Here is a 14,628-nt window from a genome sequence, read left to right as displayed (position 1 = left end):
TATTTGGCTATATAGACCAAAGATCAACTTTATAATATTGCACATTTGTTGGTGAAAACCTAATTATTTGTCAATGACGCAAAAAACAATAGGTGGTTGATGTGCTCATAAATTCGACATTTATCTATGATATTTCTCCATTTTTACAGCTTTGTTTTACTCTTTTATTTAGGTTTTACATTCTTTTATTACTTTTTTAGGTAATCACAAGCAAATGGGGGAAAATGAGCTAAAAGAGAAAGTTGAGTTTGAAGGGCCTGTGCAGATCAGTCAACTTCACAGATTATACTGTACTGACTCAGGAAGAACCAGAAGCTGAGCCACATATGCTTGGAAAGCTACGGATGTCTATTTTCTGGGGAATTTTACAGTTCGTAAATATCATTTTTCTAGAGGAAGTTATGGTGGTTTTAGTACAGGTAGTTCGGGCTACGCGGGAATCTGCAATCTTTTCTGAAGTCCAAGTTTTGAGGCCCAAATCACATCAATTGGGCCAATGACGAGTATTCCTATTACCCAGGGGTTTATATGTCTGAATAAAAAATAGTGCTACTATTTCCAATCCCTTATCCTATTTCCCCACCCACCTTATTTTCCCACCCACCATATAAATTTAAAGATTTTCTATTTAAACCCCATGCTTCTCTTAGTTCACCCTATGTTCTAAGTTCACCCCGACTTTTAATTTAAATTTTCACAATTTCTAAGAAAACCCCACTATCTTCCCAAACTACCCTTAAATACACCCCAAGTTGAAAAAAAAAAGAAATAAAAGAGATTTTCTATTAAAACCCCATAATTTTCTTTGTTCACCCCAATACTTAATCATTAAACAATATTTGTAGCATGCATGAGATTTTGTTTGGGGTGAAAGTTTGAAGCAAAAGTATGTGCAATCAACAGCCATGAGTGCAAAAAATAATAATAATTATAAATTAAAAAAAAAGCAATCAACAAAGACTTATAAACATCACATGAATTTATGAAAATCCCATTTTGATCGGACATTGAGAATTGTTTTAATGCATCCAACATTTAGTTCCTAAATCATGTTTCAAGAAAAACAATGTCATAATATTTACAGGTTTTAGTTACTTTGTTTCTGAAGCTGCTACAAGTTTTCAGAGCTCAAACAAGTCCTCATATATGGGACGCTTGTCACCTTGCAGAAATTGCATCTGGGATGGAGAACAACTTGCAAGGTTTAATCTGCAACCGTTCCAATTGCCGTGGGGATCTGCTGATAAAGGAGCTAAACTGTTTTGTATCTAGAGAAAGAGAACAGCTTTACCAAAACATCAGGTATAAATTTTAAATCAAAAATCAAAACAACCAATCAATCAACAGCCAAGAGTGCAAAAAAAAAAAAAACAAAAAAAAACAAAAGCAATCAACAACCAAGCGATCAACAAAGGGAAGAGAATAAGATCATTATAGCCAAACAATCAACAAGTCTTTCCATCAGCTTCCATGCATATTTTAAAGAGGCAGACTCATCAATGTTCTACGTCTTTAAAAGAGGAGTAATCTGACAATACGATATAGAGGAGTTTGTATTTTTCTAAAACTTAATATGAAGAGTGGTGGGGTGTATGTATAGATGTACTAGAGTTAAGTATTAAATTTGATGACTTTTTTTGTCTTTTTACACAAGAGAAATGCTAGCAACCTTCTCTCTAACCTTCTCCTTTGGACCTTCTCCCCTCTTTGCTTGACATGTGTCATTCTCTCTACACTTAAAACAATGCCATGAATATATTATACAAGCTAACTTTTGCTTTCCAAGTTTACTCTTATTACATGTATTCAATTTATCCAAAAAAAATTCTCAACCTTTTTACCATCTTATTATTTTTATTTATAAAGAAAATATCTGTTTTTTTTATTAAAAAAAAAAGAGGAAATGTCCCCTTTTTTTTTTAACATCAAGTTTAGACTTTTAAAAAAAAAAAATCTAAACCCTTTGTGTTTTATAAATAAAATTAAAAAAGGGACATTTCCTCTTTTAAGAAAAAAAGCACATATTTTCTTTAAAAAAATAATTTACGTTAAAAAAAGATTAATAAGATGGTAAGAAAGTTGTGAATTTTTTTTTGGATAAATTGAATACATGTAATAAGGGTAAACTTGGAAAGCAAAAGTTAGCATGTATAATATATTAATGGCATTGTTTTAAGTGTAGAGAGAATGACACATGTCAAGCAAAGAGGGGAGAAGGTCCAAAGGAGAAGATTAGAGAGAAGGTTGGTAGCATTCCCCTTTACACAATAATAAAACTTACAGTTTAATGATTTAAGTATTGGGGTGAACAAATTGCGGGGTTTAAATAGAAAATCTCTAAATTTAAAAAGACATAATCCTATCTTTCCACCAACCATTATTCCTAAAATGCCCTTTAATTATTATTTCAAGCAAATTTTCCTTTTGAGCTGGTATGACATAAATGCTCTTCCTACAGTCCTAATTCTACACGTCTGGAAGGGATCCTCATTTGCTAACCCATTTTATGCTTTCATTCTTCTGCCATTATTGTCTCAGTTAGAAGATAAAGTTCAACGCTATTTTTAGTTTTGTTCAAATTTTTTGATGTTCTGTTGCTTTACCTTAGAATTAATTTCAGAAACTTGCTTTCGATCGTATGGGAAATCACTAGAGGGATGTTGATAATTATCAGTGTTCCAAAGCTGGACAGAGCTTGTCCAATTCTTCTTATCTCTACAGTCCTTTTCTTTCTTATTGTTATTGGTTTCTCCATTGTTTTTTTTTCACAATTCTTCTTGAACATTTGGTGCCGCACATTGCATTTTGCATCTTCCTTCAGAGTTAGAATCGCTACAATCAATATGAAGAAAGCAAACCCAGAAAAAGAGTTATAAAGAAACAAAAATCCATTGATCAAAATCTTCAAAACTAAAAACCCATTAACCAAACCCAACAAACACGGAAAAACCCCAATTCTCAAATCAAACTAATATAATTTACTGAATACCATCAATCAAATGTTTTACTGAAATGGAAAAACAAAAAACAACCATCATTCAAGAGAAACATGCAAAGAGGAAGCTCGCGCTTGAAGGCATCGATCTTCCTCATCTCTTCCCTCCAATCGCTTAACAAAATCGTCAAGCTTGGACAGCCTCTCGGACACATTACCGATCATTGAAACCTCCTTGAGGAAATCACTGATCGTTTTAGGCACAAAACTAGGTCTAAAATCCAAGCTCAGTTCAGGAGGAACCGAACCCATTTGAGATAGAGAGAGAGAGGTGAAAACGAGAATCAGAAATAGTGAGAATCTATATTCAGACCTTATTTTTCAACAAGTACTTAGAAGTCATTTTACAAAAAGGGTAAATTTGTCTTTAAAATTATGAAGATGAGGTGGGTAGGAAAATAGGACAGGTGGGTGGAAATAGTAGCACTACCTGGACAGGAGAATGGAATGGTGTGGCCGCTGCCCTCTTCTTCTTCTTTCTTTTTTTTATTTTTACGACTCCAAAAATTAGCTCCCTTCTCCCAGTTTTTGCAACCCTACATATAAAAAATTGAGTTTGTTACATAGGTAAATTTAGATGACTGAGTCTTGTACCTATGAGAGTAACAAAAGAAGTAGTTATAAGTTCTTGAAATTAATCATCATGAATAACTAGAATAGATACCATGTTCTAGGAGTTGTGTGTTTGTTGATTTCTATTGTGTTATGCGTTCTTAAAGTGCAACTTAGTAGATACCATGCTAAACACTTTAAGAATGAAAAGAGTTAGAGTAGATACCCATGCCTAACTTGTTGCTTAGGGAAATCAATAACTTAAAGAGTAGATATCATGCCTTTAGGTTGACAAACATAAGCATCTAAAATCTGTTTTGTAGCATTGTGCATGTCGTTTGCTTAAGGAAGAAGATTAGCGGTGAACAACGAATCCCTAACTACTTTTCTCATTGTTTTAACCTCAATCCAATTATGTTTTTAATCAAACGCTGTTTTCAATATTTAGTGTCGAAATTTTCAGTTTTCAATACCATCGTAAAATCATCCTTTTGAACACCTTGTCTACACCGAGTGCCATTTGTTAGTAGTTCAAGGAGATTAATTTTAAGCACAAATTAATCCAATCCTCGTGGGAATGATCTCGTATTTGCTTTCTATACTATTTGTTTGATCTTGTGCACTTGCGAGTTAAAACGTGCATATAGTTGTTTAATTTTTAGGTTGCTATTTGTACAACAGTGGTTGCTAGATCTAGTTTGGTGTATAAGAGTTATTGTGGTTAATGACGATATTGACATTGAAGGGGCTTATGAAATTATAGGATGATAACGAGAGACAACAACTAATATTGCTCATAATCTAGTGCAACATGTTGGAAGTAAAACATATTAGGGTCGACATCCATTTTATTAAGGAAAGATTGTCAAAAGGTTTTATTGTAATCCTTACTGAAAATAGAAGATTGAAGATATTCTAATCAAATGAGTCTCATCTCAACCAGAGTTTTAATTGTGAAAATTGGAGGTCGACATCTACTCAGCAGCTTGAGGGGGCATGTTGACTAGTATAAATTAATTATGTGTAATTAGCTATTTCATATGGCATGTATGAATAAAAGGTTTTTAGATAGGTTTCTTTTGTGAGCTGCTCTTTTAATTTACAATGATAACCTTTTTGGATAGGATTCTAAATAAGCCATTTGTATATTATGAGTAAGGGTATTTTTGGCATTTTCATATTTGGCGAAGCGTTCGACTCGAAAGGACGGACTTGTGCATAAACATCACTTGAACTCAGAATGTTTCTCGGGAAAGACCATATAACTAACTCTTGGTTTGGTAGTACTGCACTCCCCAAAATTGGAAGAGGTCTAAATTTGAATCCCTCTCCCGTGGAGGAAAACAGAAAACAAAAGTCCATATAATATCTGAGCATCAAAAAGGAAAAAAGGAGCAGTATCAAGAGACTAATCAATTGTATGTATTAGTAAAACCCATCAGACAACTACTTCCTCCTGTTTCCAACACTAATGCACAAGAGAAAGGGTGTTAGCAGATCAGAAACCTATACAAGCACATTGTTACCATCAGCCATCCTGCTTCCCGTTTAATCCACTGTGTGTTCCTATGCAGCACTGCCAGTGAAAACATCTAATGCAGCAGCTTGGTCCTGCACATTTTAGGCATTTCGGTCGCCAGGGACATTTTACGCAGCCGGGCTTCCAGCATGCAGGGCATTTTAGCTGCCATGAACAACATTTTACACACTTTGGTCTTGTACATTCAGGGCACTTGGGTCGGCAGAGTTTAATTCTACAGCACTTTGCACAACTTGCACTTGATCTCTTCTGTGTACGCATATTTTGCCAAATCTTTCTTAAACGGATTTCTGTGGTTATGTTCTCCATTTCTTGGATAAACCTGCAAAGATGGCGGATGTAATCAGGGTAAAGCTCCAGGTTGCAGTGTCCACCTCCTTTAATCCACAAAGGCTCATACGCATCCCTCGCCATTTTCCACAGCGCATCGCCATGTAACCAATTCACAATATCATCTTCTGTACCCTGAAAGATGATTTTCAACACATTTCTGATTAATAAGGAAAATCAGATAAGTCTAATTAAGTTAGAGTAAGCAACAAATAGTGGGAAATTTCCTTTGACAAGCTCAGTCAACTAAAATCTTACTGTCAATCTTTGAAAGTTTAGTTTTAAAAAAAAAAAAAAAAATTAAGTCACCAAGACAACTCTAGGACATAAAGTTAAGCAAGGGATGTATACATGCCAGAACATATATCAGAAATGGTTCCATCCAAAGTTGTTCTCAGAGGTGCAATACTAAACAGGGTAAAGTTGGTGTTCACTTGAAGCCTTCAATTTATGTTAAGAAGCACAATCAAGTGATTACCATCCTATAATACCTGTTTAAGTAAGGTTTTCTGGTTCTGTTTCAACCACATGCTAATATTAACAGGGGGAAGGTGCTGCTTTTCCTCATTTTTTTGACATTTCATATCTTCTTTCTAACTTTTTGGCTGTTACAGATATTGATCTTGAATGAAGTGATGAAGCTTCCGCTCTAACAAGTACATTTTAACAAGCTCTCCACAACACCATAGATATAGACAAAACAAAAATAGTAGACAACCAATCAAAATGAGAATTCGAAAAGCATTAAAATTTTGAGTGGACGAATATATAAGAAACTGAGGGAAAAACATTTGAGGGCGGAAACAGTCACCCAACAATGATGAGTTTAGTTGTGATACCACAGTTAGATGTTGAACAGTAACATGGGTTAATAGATACCAGTGTTTAGTTTACTGTTTAAGATGATAAGAAATCACATGGCTTTAAGTCTAAGGGGCAAATAAAATAACAAATAGCTATTAAATCGGGGGATGAGCCCCACACTTGCACTCCATGCTGACATGTCCCTTATATTGCCATACTTTCACCTGCTCAACCAAAGTATACCTAGAATATATACCCACACATCATTTTATCAATCATATCGACACTACGAGTGAGAGGATCTTGAGGGCTTAGTGATCCAAGAGTTGTGTGTTTTATCTTGAGGTTGTGGTTTAGATTGTTTTAGAAGCGAGGTTGAGCTGGGATGATTCCATATTCCTGTGCATCTTTGTTTATTGGGAAAAATTGTACACGGGAAAAACTCTAAAATCTTGTGGGATTGTTGTGCACTGGCAATTTTCTGGGCAATAAGTGATGGTAGAACTTTTAAGACAGATGGGGAGGAAGTGGATTTCTTGTGGGATCTTAATGGTACTTGTCGGATGTAATGCTCTAATACCGTTACTTTGGTTTTAGAGGTTTTGATTGTACCCTCGGTGGAGGACTCCTGATTCATGTCTATTGTACTGTCAGTTCAGTTTACATTAATAAACTTATCTGCTTTTTACCCCCAAAAAAAATATAAAATATGATGTCTTCTTCAACAATTTCAGATCTGGATAAATATAAATCCATAACATTAATGACCACTGCTGCCTCAAGCTCGTCTTAGCAACACTTTCCTTATCATCAATATAGTAGGATGGCTAACTAGATTAATCTCCTTCATTCCACACTCCAGTTTTAATTTTCTGGTCAAAATAGAACCAAAGAAAAGGACCAGATGTTCAGTTGGTCAATATGCAGGAGATTTGAAAGCTTTCTTAAAGTATTTCCACTGAGTTACAACAATTTCCAATTGAGGAATTGGGAGGGCGGGTTAATTGGACATGTTTGTTGAATCTTTAAGAAGCTTGGTTATTCGACAAGTTTTTAGCATATTATTGAATAGAAAAACTAAGGAAATTCATAAAGAGAGTTATATGGACATGGACTAGGTGATCAGAGACTACACAGTTGTTTACAAAAATATGGAATTAACCAATAGTGAGCCAAGAACAAAAACATATGAACAGATGTAGAGAACAAGCAATTACACAATTAGACTTAGTGTGGAAACCCTCCAAGGTGATGCGAAAAACCACGAGTCAACTCTGAGAAGCTTGCTCTATAAAAATTGGGATTATGAGTACAAAATCTTTCTAACTCACTAGAAGATAACACTCTTGGATAATCCCTCACTTGTAAGAAGGCTACTTTGTAAAAGACCCTTACTCTTACTCTTTCACAAATGAATCTCTCTACTCTAAAGCCAAGTTAGTAACTTCGCGTATCCTACATGTTTATACGTATTTTTCAAAATACTTTCATTTTCCATACCTTCTCAAAGATACGGTAAAATAAACGTTTTTAAAAAAGCAAATGCACTATACAAGTATTATACATGCATGTATGTACATATTCTTCATGTTTAGTACCCATATTTTTTACAAGTTTTTAAATAACACGGACAAAACTTACGTTTTAAACACGTATTTTTCACATTAAATTGAATGAGTCCCCTTCTATTGAGAGATCCCTCAAATAAACTTATTTGAGGGGCACCTTGTAGGGCTCACTCCACATTGCATATCAATGATTCAAACTGTATTTTTCATGTCTTCATTCATAGATCATCCTTAAAAAAATTAGGCAAGTCGTAAACCATCAAGACATCTAGTTGTGATGAAATAAATAGACGAACATTGTTTTTGCAAGAAACAGTAAATGACTGTCTTATGATCCAATGGTTAAATATTTTCCAATATTGGTGATTTCTTGCAGAGATGATTTACGAATTAAGACTTGAAAATCAGACAGTCAGAACACTGAAATACAAATGGGGAGTGAATCCTACAAGGGCATCCCTAAATAAGCTCATTTGAGAGATCCCTCAATTGAAGCTCCCTCATTATTGAATAAAAAGACTATACATAAAAAAAATTAAATAAATAATATTAAAATCCTACATAAGGGCCAAAATTTTCATCGTATTTCTTTAAAAAATTTTGCTGAATAATACACGTATGTATTTTATTCATATTTTTCCCATTTAGTACTTTACTAACTAAGCTCTAAAGTGAAGAAGCGAAGAAACAATGGAAAGAAAGTTTCTACAAAACCACCTCCCTTTTATATAGGCATGAAAGGGGAGAGCTAAGATTTAGTGGGATGAAAGATTTCATGAATAACAGCCAACACAGCCATTTATTGATCTTAGAAAACTGAATAGTTTGTTCTTGAATGACAGACTCATTGCTTAATGAATCTGACTTTATCCATTACTCCAAATGAATTATTCATGAACTAAATAAAGATGCAATTTATTGACCTTATATGACCTTACCCATTACCCTTAATAAACTTCTCATCTTTCCCAGAATAAACTTCATGCAACTTCCAAAGTACAACCAACCCCATGCTCCATGGAAAACGCTGACCTCCATGTGGACTCTTTCAAACTTAATCAATTTCAGTTGGGCAAAGTGCACAAATCATCCATGTGTTGTAGGTCATATGTCAATGTTGCCCCTGCGGTGAAAAACTATCAATATACCATCGTGGTTAAGCCTGCTACCAATCTCAGTCTAAATCAAATTTTCAGTCTAATTGTGCCCATGTGCGCCTCATTTTCAGGGGTAAAAGAATCCTTTCAAATCATTGACCCCCGTCAGGCCTAAAAAAACCTTTTTCCCTGCATGTGATGTGCACATGGACACAATTGGACGAAAAGTTCCATTCAGTTTGAGATTGGTAACAGGCTTAATCACAAGGGTATTTATTTTAAAAATTAAAAACACCCTAGGGGTAACATTGACCTTCAACACACACCATAGGGGATTTAGCTAATTCAGTTGGATAAGAGTCATGAAAACTATTTCTAACTACAAAGTTCTATCTCCTGTTCTTCTTGTTCTTCTCAGTTAATTCTATTTTCCCAACTTCTTAAGACTGGGACTCTTACCTAGACAATCAGACCCTTGCATTGCATCTACAACCAAAGCTTTACTGGCATTGAACATTTTGCAGGTTGCCACTCACATTCATTATCTAATCTCCCATATAACTAAAACTAAACGTGAAAGATGTAGGTGGTTATATGATTGAAATGGTACAATTTTCAAAGATTTACAAGCCACAAAATCAACTCAACTACAGATTAATATCAACTAATTGGGGTTGGCTAAGTGAACCCTTTCATATTTAAGCCTCTCTAAGGCTATCTTATTTGCTAAGTTCACTCTCAAAGGAACTAAGCTTTACACTGGCCTACAATATATAGTACAGCCTCCTTCATTCACAAGTGAGAGAGGAAGAGATCTTAAACGTAAAAATTAAAGATACACCAACTCTTTTCTTGTGAAATCAATGGTCCCATAAAGCCACAAGCTCATATTAAACCAAACAATTTGAACCTCAGATACAGAAAGCCTATGTTGGCAATCTACAGTCCCCCACTACCAAGAAAAGTGGTTGAACAGACTGGTAAGGTTACCCAGGCTGAACAAAAAGGCCGTCAGGGTTGTCCCACTCGTGGGAAGATGAAGTTTTTCATATGCTGAAGAAATCATTCGCATGATTTGCTAAATGGGAGAAAGTGTCTATACTCAACTGATGACAATGGGGTCAGTGAAATACTGCAATACAACCTAATTTTATTTTACACTTAAATGCTGGTATGCTGCAAAAGATGTTAATACAAAAAAAGTAACATACGAAGAAATTCAAGTGGAAGGAAAGAGTAACTTCATTAGCCCTTGAAGAATTATCAAGCATACAAAAGTTTTAAAAATACAAAAATTATGCATTCACATGGTACTGTTTCCTACAATTTTAAACCGACAGAGAACAACAGAAATTCAAAGGGTGTGATTATAATTTTTTACATTTTCGAGATGACAAGGAGTACTTACATGTATTACTAGCACAGGGCACTTCACCTTCTTAATTTTATTGATGTTCTGCACGCATTAGAATAGCGAAAATCTTAGAATAGCGGCAGAACAAGCTTCAGCAATACAGAATATTAAATCATTCTAACAGTCTGCCGACGTCAGTATAACAAACTACTGACAAATAGCTTGATAGACTGTTTCAGAATCAAGCTTGTGCTAGACATCTGCATTACACAACCAATCAAGACATAATCTTCACCTTATAAATGTCAAAGCAGAATGTGAATTTCACATGACACAGCACACGAAGACCAGAAAGAATTGCGCTGTGCAGAACTACACCCCTCAGCCTTGGCAACTTAGCCGCCAAGTGCAGTGTCGGTCCACTTCCAACTGACTGCCCATACAAGATTAAATCTTCCTGGCTAACTCCATACTCAGTCTCAAGGCACTCATATACTGCCTCTATGTCAGCATATGTATTCTCTTCACTAGGCTGGATTTCATTAAGAGGAAAAGAAAAAAAACATAACAAACATAATTAGTACTTCTACCGAACAACGCTTCACAGCTGCTAACGAGCTCAGTAGACGAGAAATTCTAATCTCACTTCACAGCTGCTAACAAATCCAACATTATAGAAGAATAAGCATAATCCTTAAAATCAGCCGAAACCAATGCCCATAAAGCTGCCTAGAACCTCACTCTATTCCAAACTTTAGATTAACCATATCATGCAACATCTAGCAAATTTGGCCCTGTTTGTGACAGTGCCAGCTAATACCAGGACTCAAAAACGAACCCTGAACTGTTTCTGGAACTATTGATATATGAAGAACAAGCACTTGTCGGTGCGTTTCTTGTCTTCTCAACATTCAAACTTTCTGCTATTCTACTAAACTAATTCCAAAATTCTACCCCATTGTGCATTCCTGCCATCGGTTTCTTACATAATTCTATGTTGTTCTAGTGTAATTGGTCCTTGATCTATTATTCTCCATCTTGGAGGAATTTATAGAAGATTGATGTAGAAAACTAGAACACAATTAGAAGCAATCAGCCTAATTTCAGGTAAGAGACAATAAATGTCTTCCAAAATATGTATCACCTAATTCCAGTTCCACAGGCGAATTATATGAAACGGTATTACCATTAAAAAGAATCTTATAATAAGGTGGAACTAGAAGAAGATTCAGGACTAGAATCTTATAATAAGGTGGAACTGGAACATGATGTGGCATAAAATGATTTTAGCTACCTTGCCAGTTGAGGCTCCATATCCAGAATAGTCATATCTGCATAACAAAATCAGGACTAGATTCAAATCCAATCAAATGAAGTTAAATATCAATCACATTGCACCCAATCAGTGAAATATGGAAGTAAATCCCATCATAAAAATTTAAAGGAAAAGAAATAAGAGTTCAGGAAATGGGGTTCACAAATGTGAAAAAACCAATCTGCAGAAGTCATAGATTGTGCATTATAATTGAGAAGAAAAGACAGAATCGTCCAAACGCAAAAACCACAGAAAACCACACTCAACAAAAAGCAATTCCTTTTGAACAAAGAGATAAAAAGAAAAGGGAGAGAGTAATGATATATCTGAAGAGCCAGAAAGGCACTAAATTCCAAGAAAAAAAAACAGTAAAGCTGCGTCTCCATCCAAGTAGAACAATAAAAACCAATTACTTTATAGAAAGAAAAAAGGTAATATTAGAAAAAGGGAAAAAAGGTTGAAAAAGACTGATACGAACTAACATCTAGGAAAACTATTAACTCGGCGGTCTTATTCACTTTCACTTTGATGTCTAATACTAATACAAATGGAGTGAGAAAAAAGAATAGATCTAAAAGCCCATCAACAAAATCACACCCAAAGATTTGCCAAAAAAATTGAAAAAAACTAAAAATCAGACCCAGTGAAAAGTTTTTAGGAAAGGTGGTAAATGAAATTAATTAACTGTTGTGAAAAATCAAAACATAAAAACCCACAAATTGGAAAAGAAAAAAAAAAAAAAAGAGACAGAGAGGGAGAGAGGAGTTGGGCTTACCCAATGAGATTGACTCTGAGAGTGAGCTTGAGCTGGAGAAAGAGGTCATAGAGCTGACCAAGGTCAGCAGCATTGCCATGAGAGTAAAGCAGAGTGAGGCGAGCATAAGGGTTTCTGAGATAAAAAGCAACGATCTTGTTGCCTCGTTTTGTGTCAATGAGCAAGACGTCCAAGGAACGGTCATCGGCGTGAGGAACAGGCAACGACGTCGTTGTGGAGGCGGAGGCGACGACGGTGAGCTTGCCGTCGTGGTCGCGCTTCTGGATCTTGTAGGTCGGTGGAGATGGAGGAAAGAAGGCAAATTTGGTAGCCAGGTGAGAGAACATGCACCCCATTCACAAATCCAATCGCAACCCAATTAAATAAATAATTTATTAACAGAGTTCAGCTTCAACTTCAACTTCAAGACGACCCAACAACTCATGGAATCGAATGGAATACATGTGTAAAGAGAATCTCAGGCTCTGAGCTAGTTTTTTTGAAGCTTCTGGGTTTTTGGGTTTTCTGAGTTGTTTTTTTTTTTTGGGTTTAAGGTGGAATGAGAATGGAGCTAAGTTATTGTTGGTTGTAGTGATGGGGCAGCACAAAATAGTGCTAGTTACTTTGGGGTTTTGGGGTTTTGTGATGGTGTTTGCTTGGCTACATATCTGTAAGATGAGGTCACTGGGTTATGATAGTACAAACTTATATGAGAGAGAGAGAGAGAGAGAGAGAGAGAGAGAGAGATTTGCAGGTTTTGTGTACTGTTTGAGTGAAGTGTGGAGTGTTGGGAAGTGGCAAGAGAGAGAGAGAGAGAGAGAGAGAGAGAGAGAGGAGGGTGGTGGGCTGGCTTTAGAAAGGAGGAAGGGGCTCAAGTTCAAAAAAGCTGAGTCAAATTTAAGTGCATGACTTCATTGCTTGTCAGCTGGACACTGTGCAGTGCAAGATTGCATTGCATCTCTCCTGGCTTACTAAAGCTACAAGACATCTCGTTTTCTGGCCATTTTGAAGACTCTTCTGCGTACTCGTTTGTGTTTTAGACAATTCAAACACTCGCTATCCTCCTTTTGACATTTGTATTCTCTTTTATTTTTAATATATATTCTTTTTCTGGTAAAGACGTTTGTATTCTCTTTGTAATTATCAAAAAGCCCCCTTTTACCTTCTTTTTTTTTTTTTTTTTTGGTATTGTATTTTTGTTTCCTTCATAAATTTGTGGGTGATTATTTGATGTCTATCTTGGTTTCTAAGATTTCATTCATTTTTTCTCTTCATAAAATTAAGGTACAGACATAATCATGTAACGGTGAATTATTCTTCATTAGAAGGTAGTGATTATGGAATTATCACATTTCTTGGAGTGATGAGTGCAAAGGTTTTTTCTCTTTTACTCATAAGAGAAAACACATAGGACAAAAAATCACAAACAATTTAAATTAGAGTGCTACTAAACGAACCTTAAAATTAACTGAGTACAATAAGTGCACCCTAATATTTTAATCAAACTAAGTGCACCATATTTAACTACCAAAGATACCATTGGTACACACTAATACACTCTATCACACAACACCCTAATATCAATCTTAGATTAAATTTCTTTTTTTACATGAATTCGTGCCTAGCAAGAATCAAAATCAACAAGTTTTATTCTTCGACAAAGAGATGTATACTTATTAGTTTGTAGATACTTTGTATTGGCAATTCAATTTTCCCCAACAACCAGAAAATTGGTTACTTTTCATCCGTTGACCATAAAATCAACCAGATACTTGTATAAAAATTTTCTTTTTTTTCCATTGTGCGGTAAATTTGTCAATCTATAATATTTTATCTTTCCACTCTTTTGTTAACATTTGCATACAAATCTTATGATGTATACGCCACTAAACAGGGGAAAGTATATCAATATGGGGAACAATCAAGTTTTTTTCTTCTTCTTTTTCTTCCCTAGTTTCAGAGCCAACTGCCAATTGTTGCTATAAGTTCAAATATAAAGAAGAGGAGAGACAGTCGAACAAGAGGAAGCTATAAGTTGGTTTAATTCAAGTTTTACCTTCACAAGAGACAGCATGACATTGTTGTTCGATGTGGGCACCAAGCAATATGAAGACTTCTCTACATTTGATTCGGATTGAATATGGTGAGTAGGGTATACTTAGTAAAATTATATTTATTTCCCAATTCAATATATATTTTTTTGGCCATTTTATATTAAGGTAAATTAGTAATTTAATGAAATAGTTTGGTAATGGGGTGTACTCAATTAACTTTAGGGTTCCTTTAGCAACACTCTTTAAATTATAGGGTTTATAGGAG

General features: G+C 35.2%; 1 protein-coding gene across 1 annotated transcript; it reads right to left on the bottom strand.

The window, feature by feature from the left end:
* Nucleotides 1-4,819: 4,819 nt before the first annotated feature.
* On the bottom strand, nt 4,820-13,298 carry LOC110758083 (alpha/beta-Hydrolases superfamily protein). The gene is made up of 5 exons (XM_021959876.2): nt 12,331-13,298; nt 11,535-11,571; nt 10,536-10,772; nt 10,295-10,342; nt 4,820-5,552 (listed from the first exon to the last, which is right to left on the bottom strand). Exons 1-5 carry the CDS (start codon nt 12,663-12,665, stop codon nt 5,076-5,078), a joined length of 1,134 nt encoding a protein of 377 aa, XP_021815568.1. The 5' UTR covers nt 12,666-13,298; the 3' UTR covers nt 4,820-5,075.
* Between the last annotated feature and the right edge of the window lie 1,330 nt (nt 13,299-14,628).

The sequence above is a fragment of the Prunus avium genome, chromosome 5, assembly GCF_965620075.1.
Source record: "Prunus avium chromosome 5, drPruAviu1.hap1.1, whole genome shotgun sequence".
Taxonomy (NCBI): domain Eukaryota; kingdom Viridiplantae; phylum Streptophyta; class Magnoliopsida; order Rosales; family Rosaceae; genus Prunus; species Prunus avium.
The sequence above is the reverse complement of the archived record's forward strand: the minus strand, read 5'-3'. Positions and strand labels throughout refer to the sequence as shown.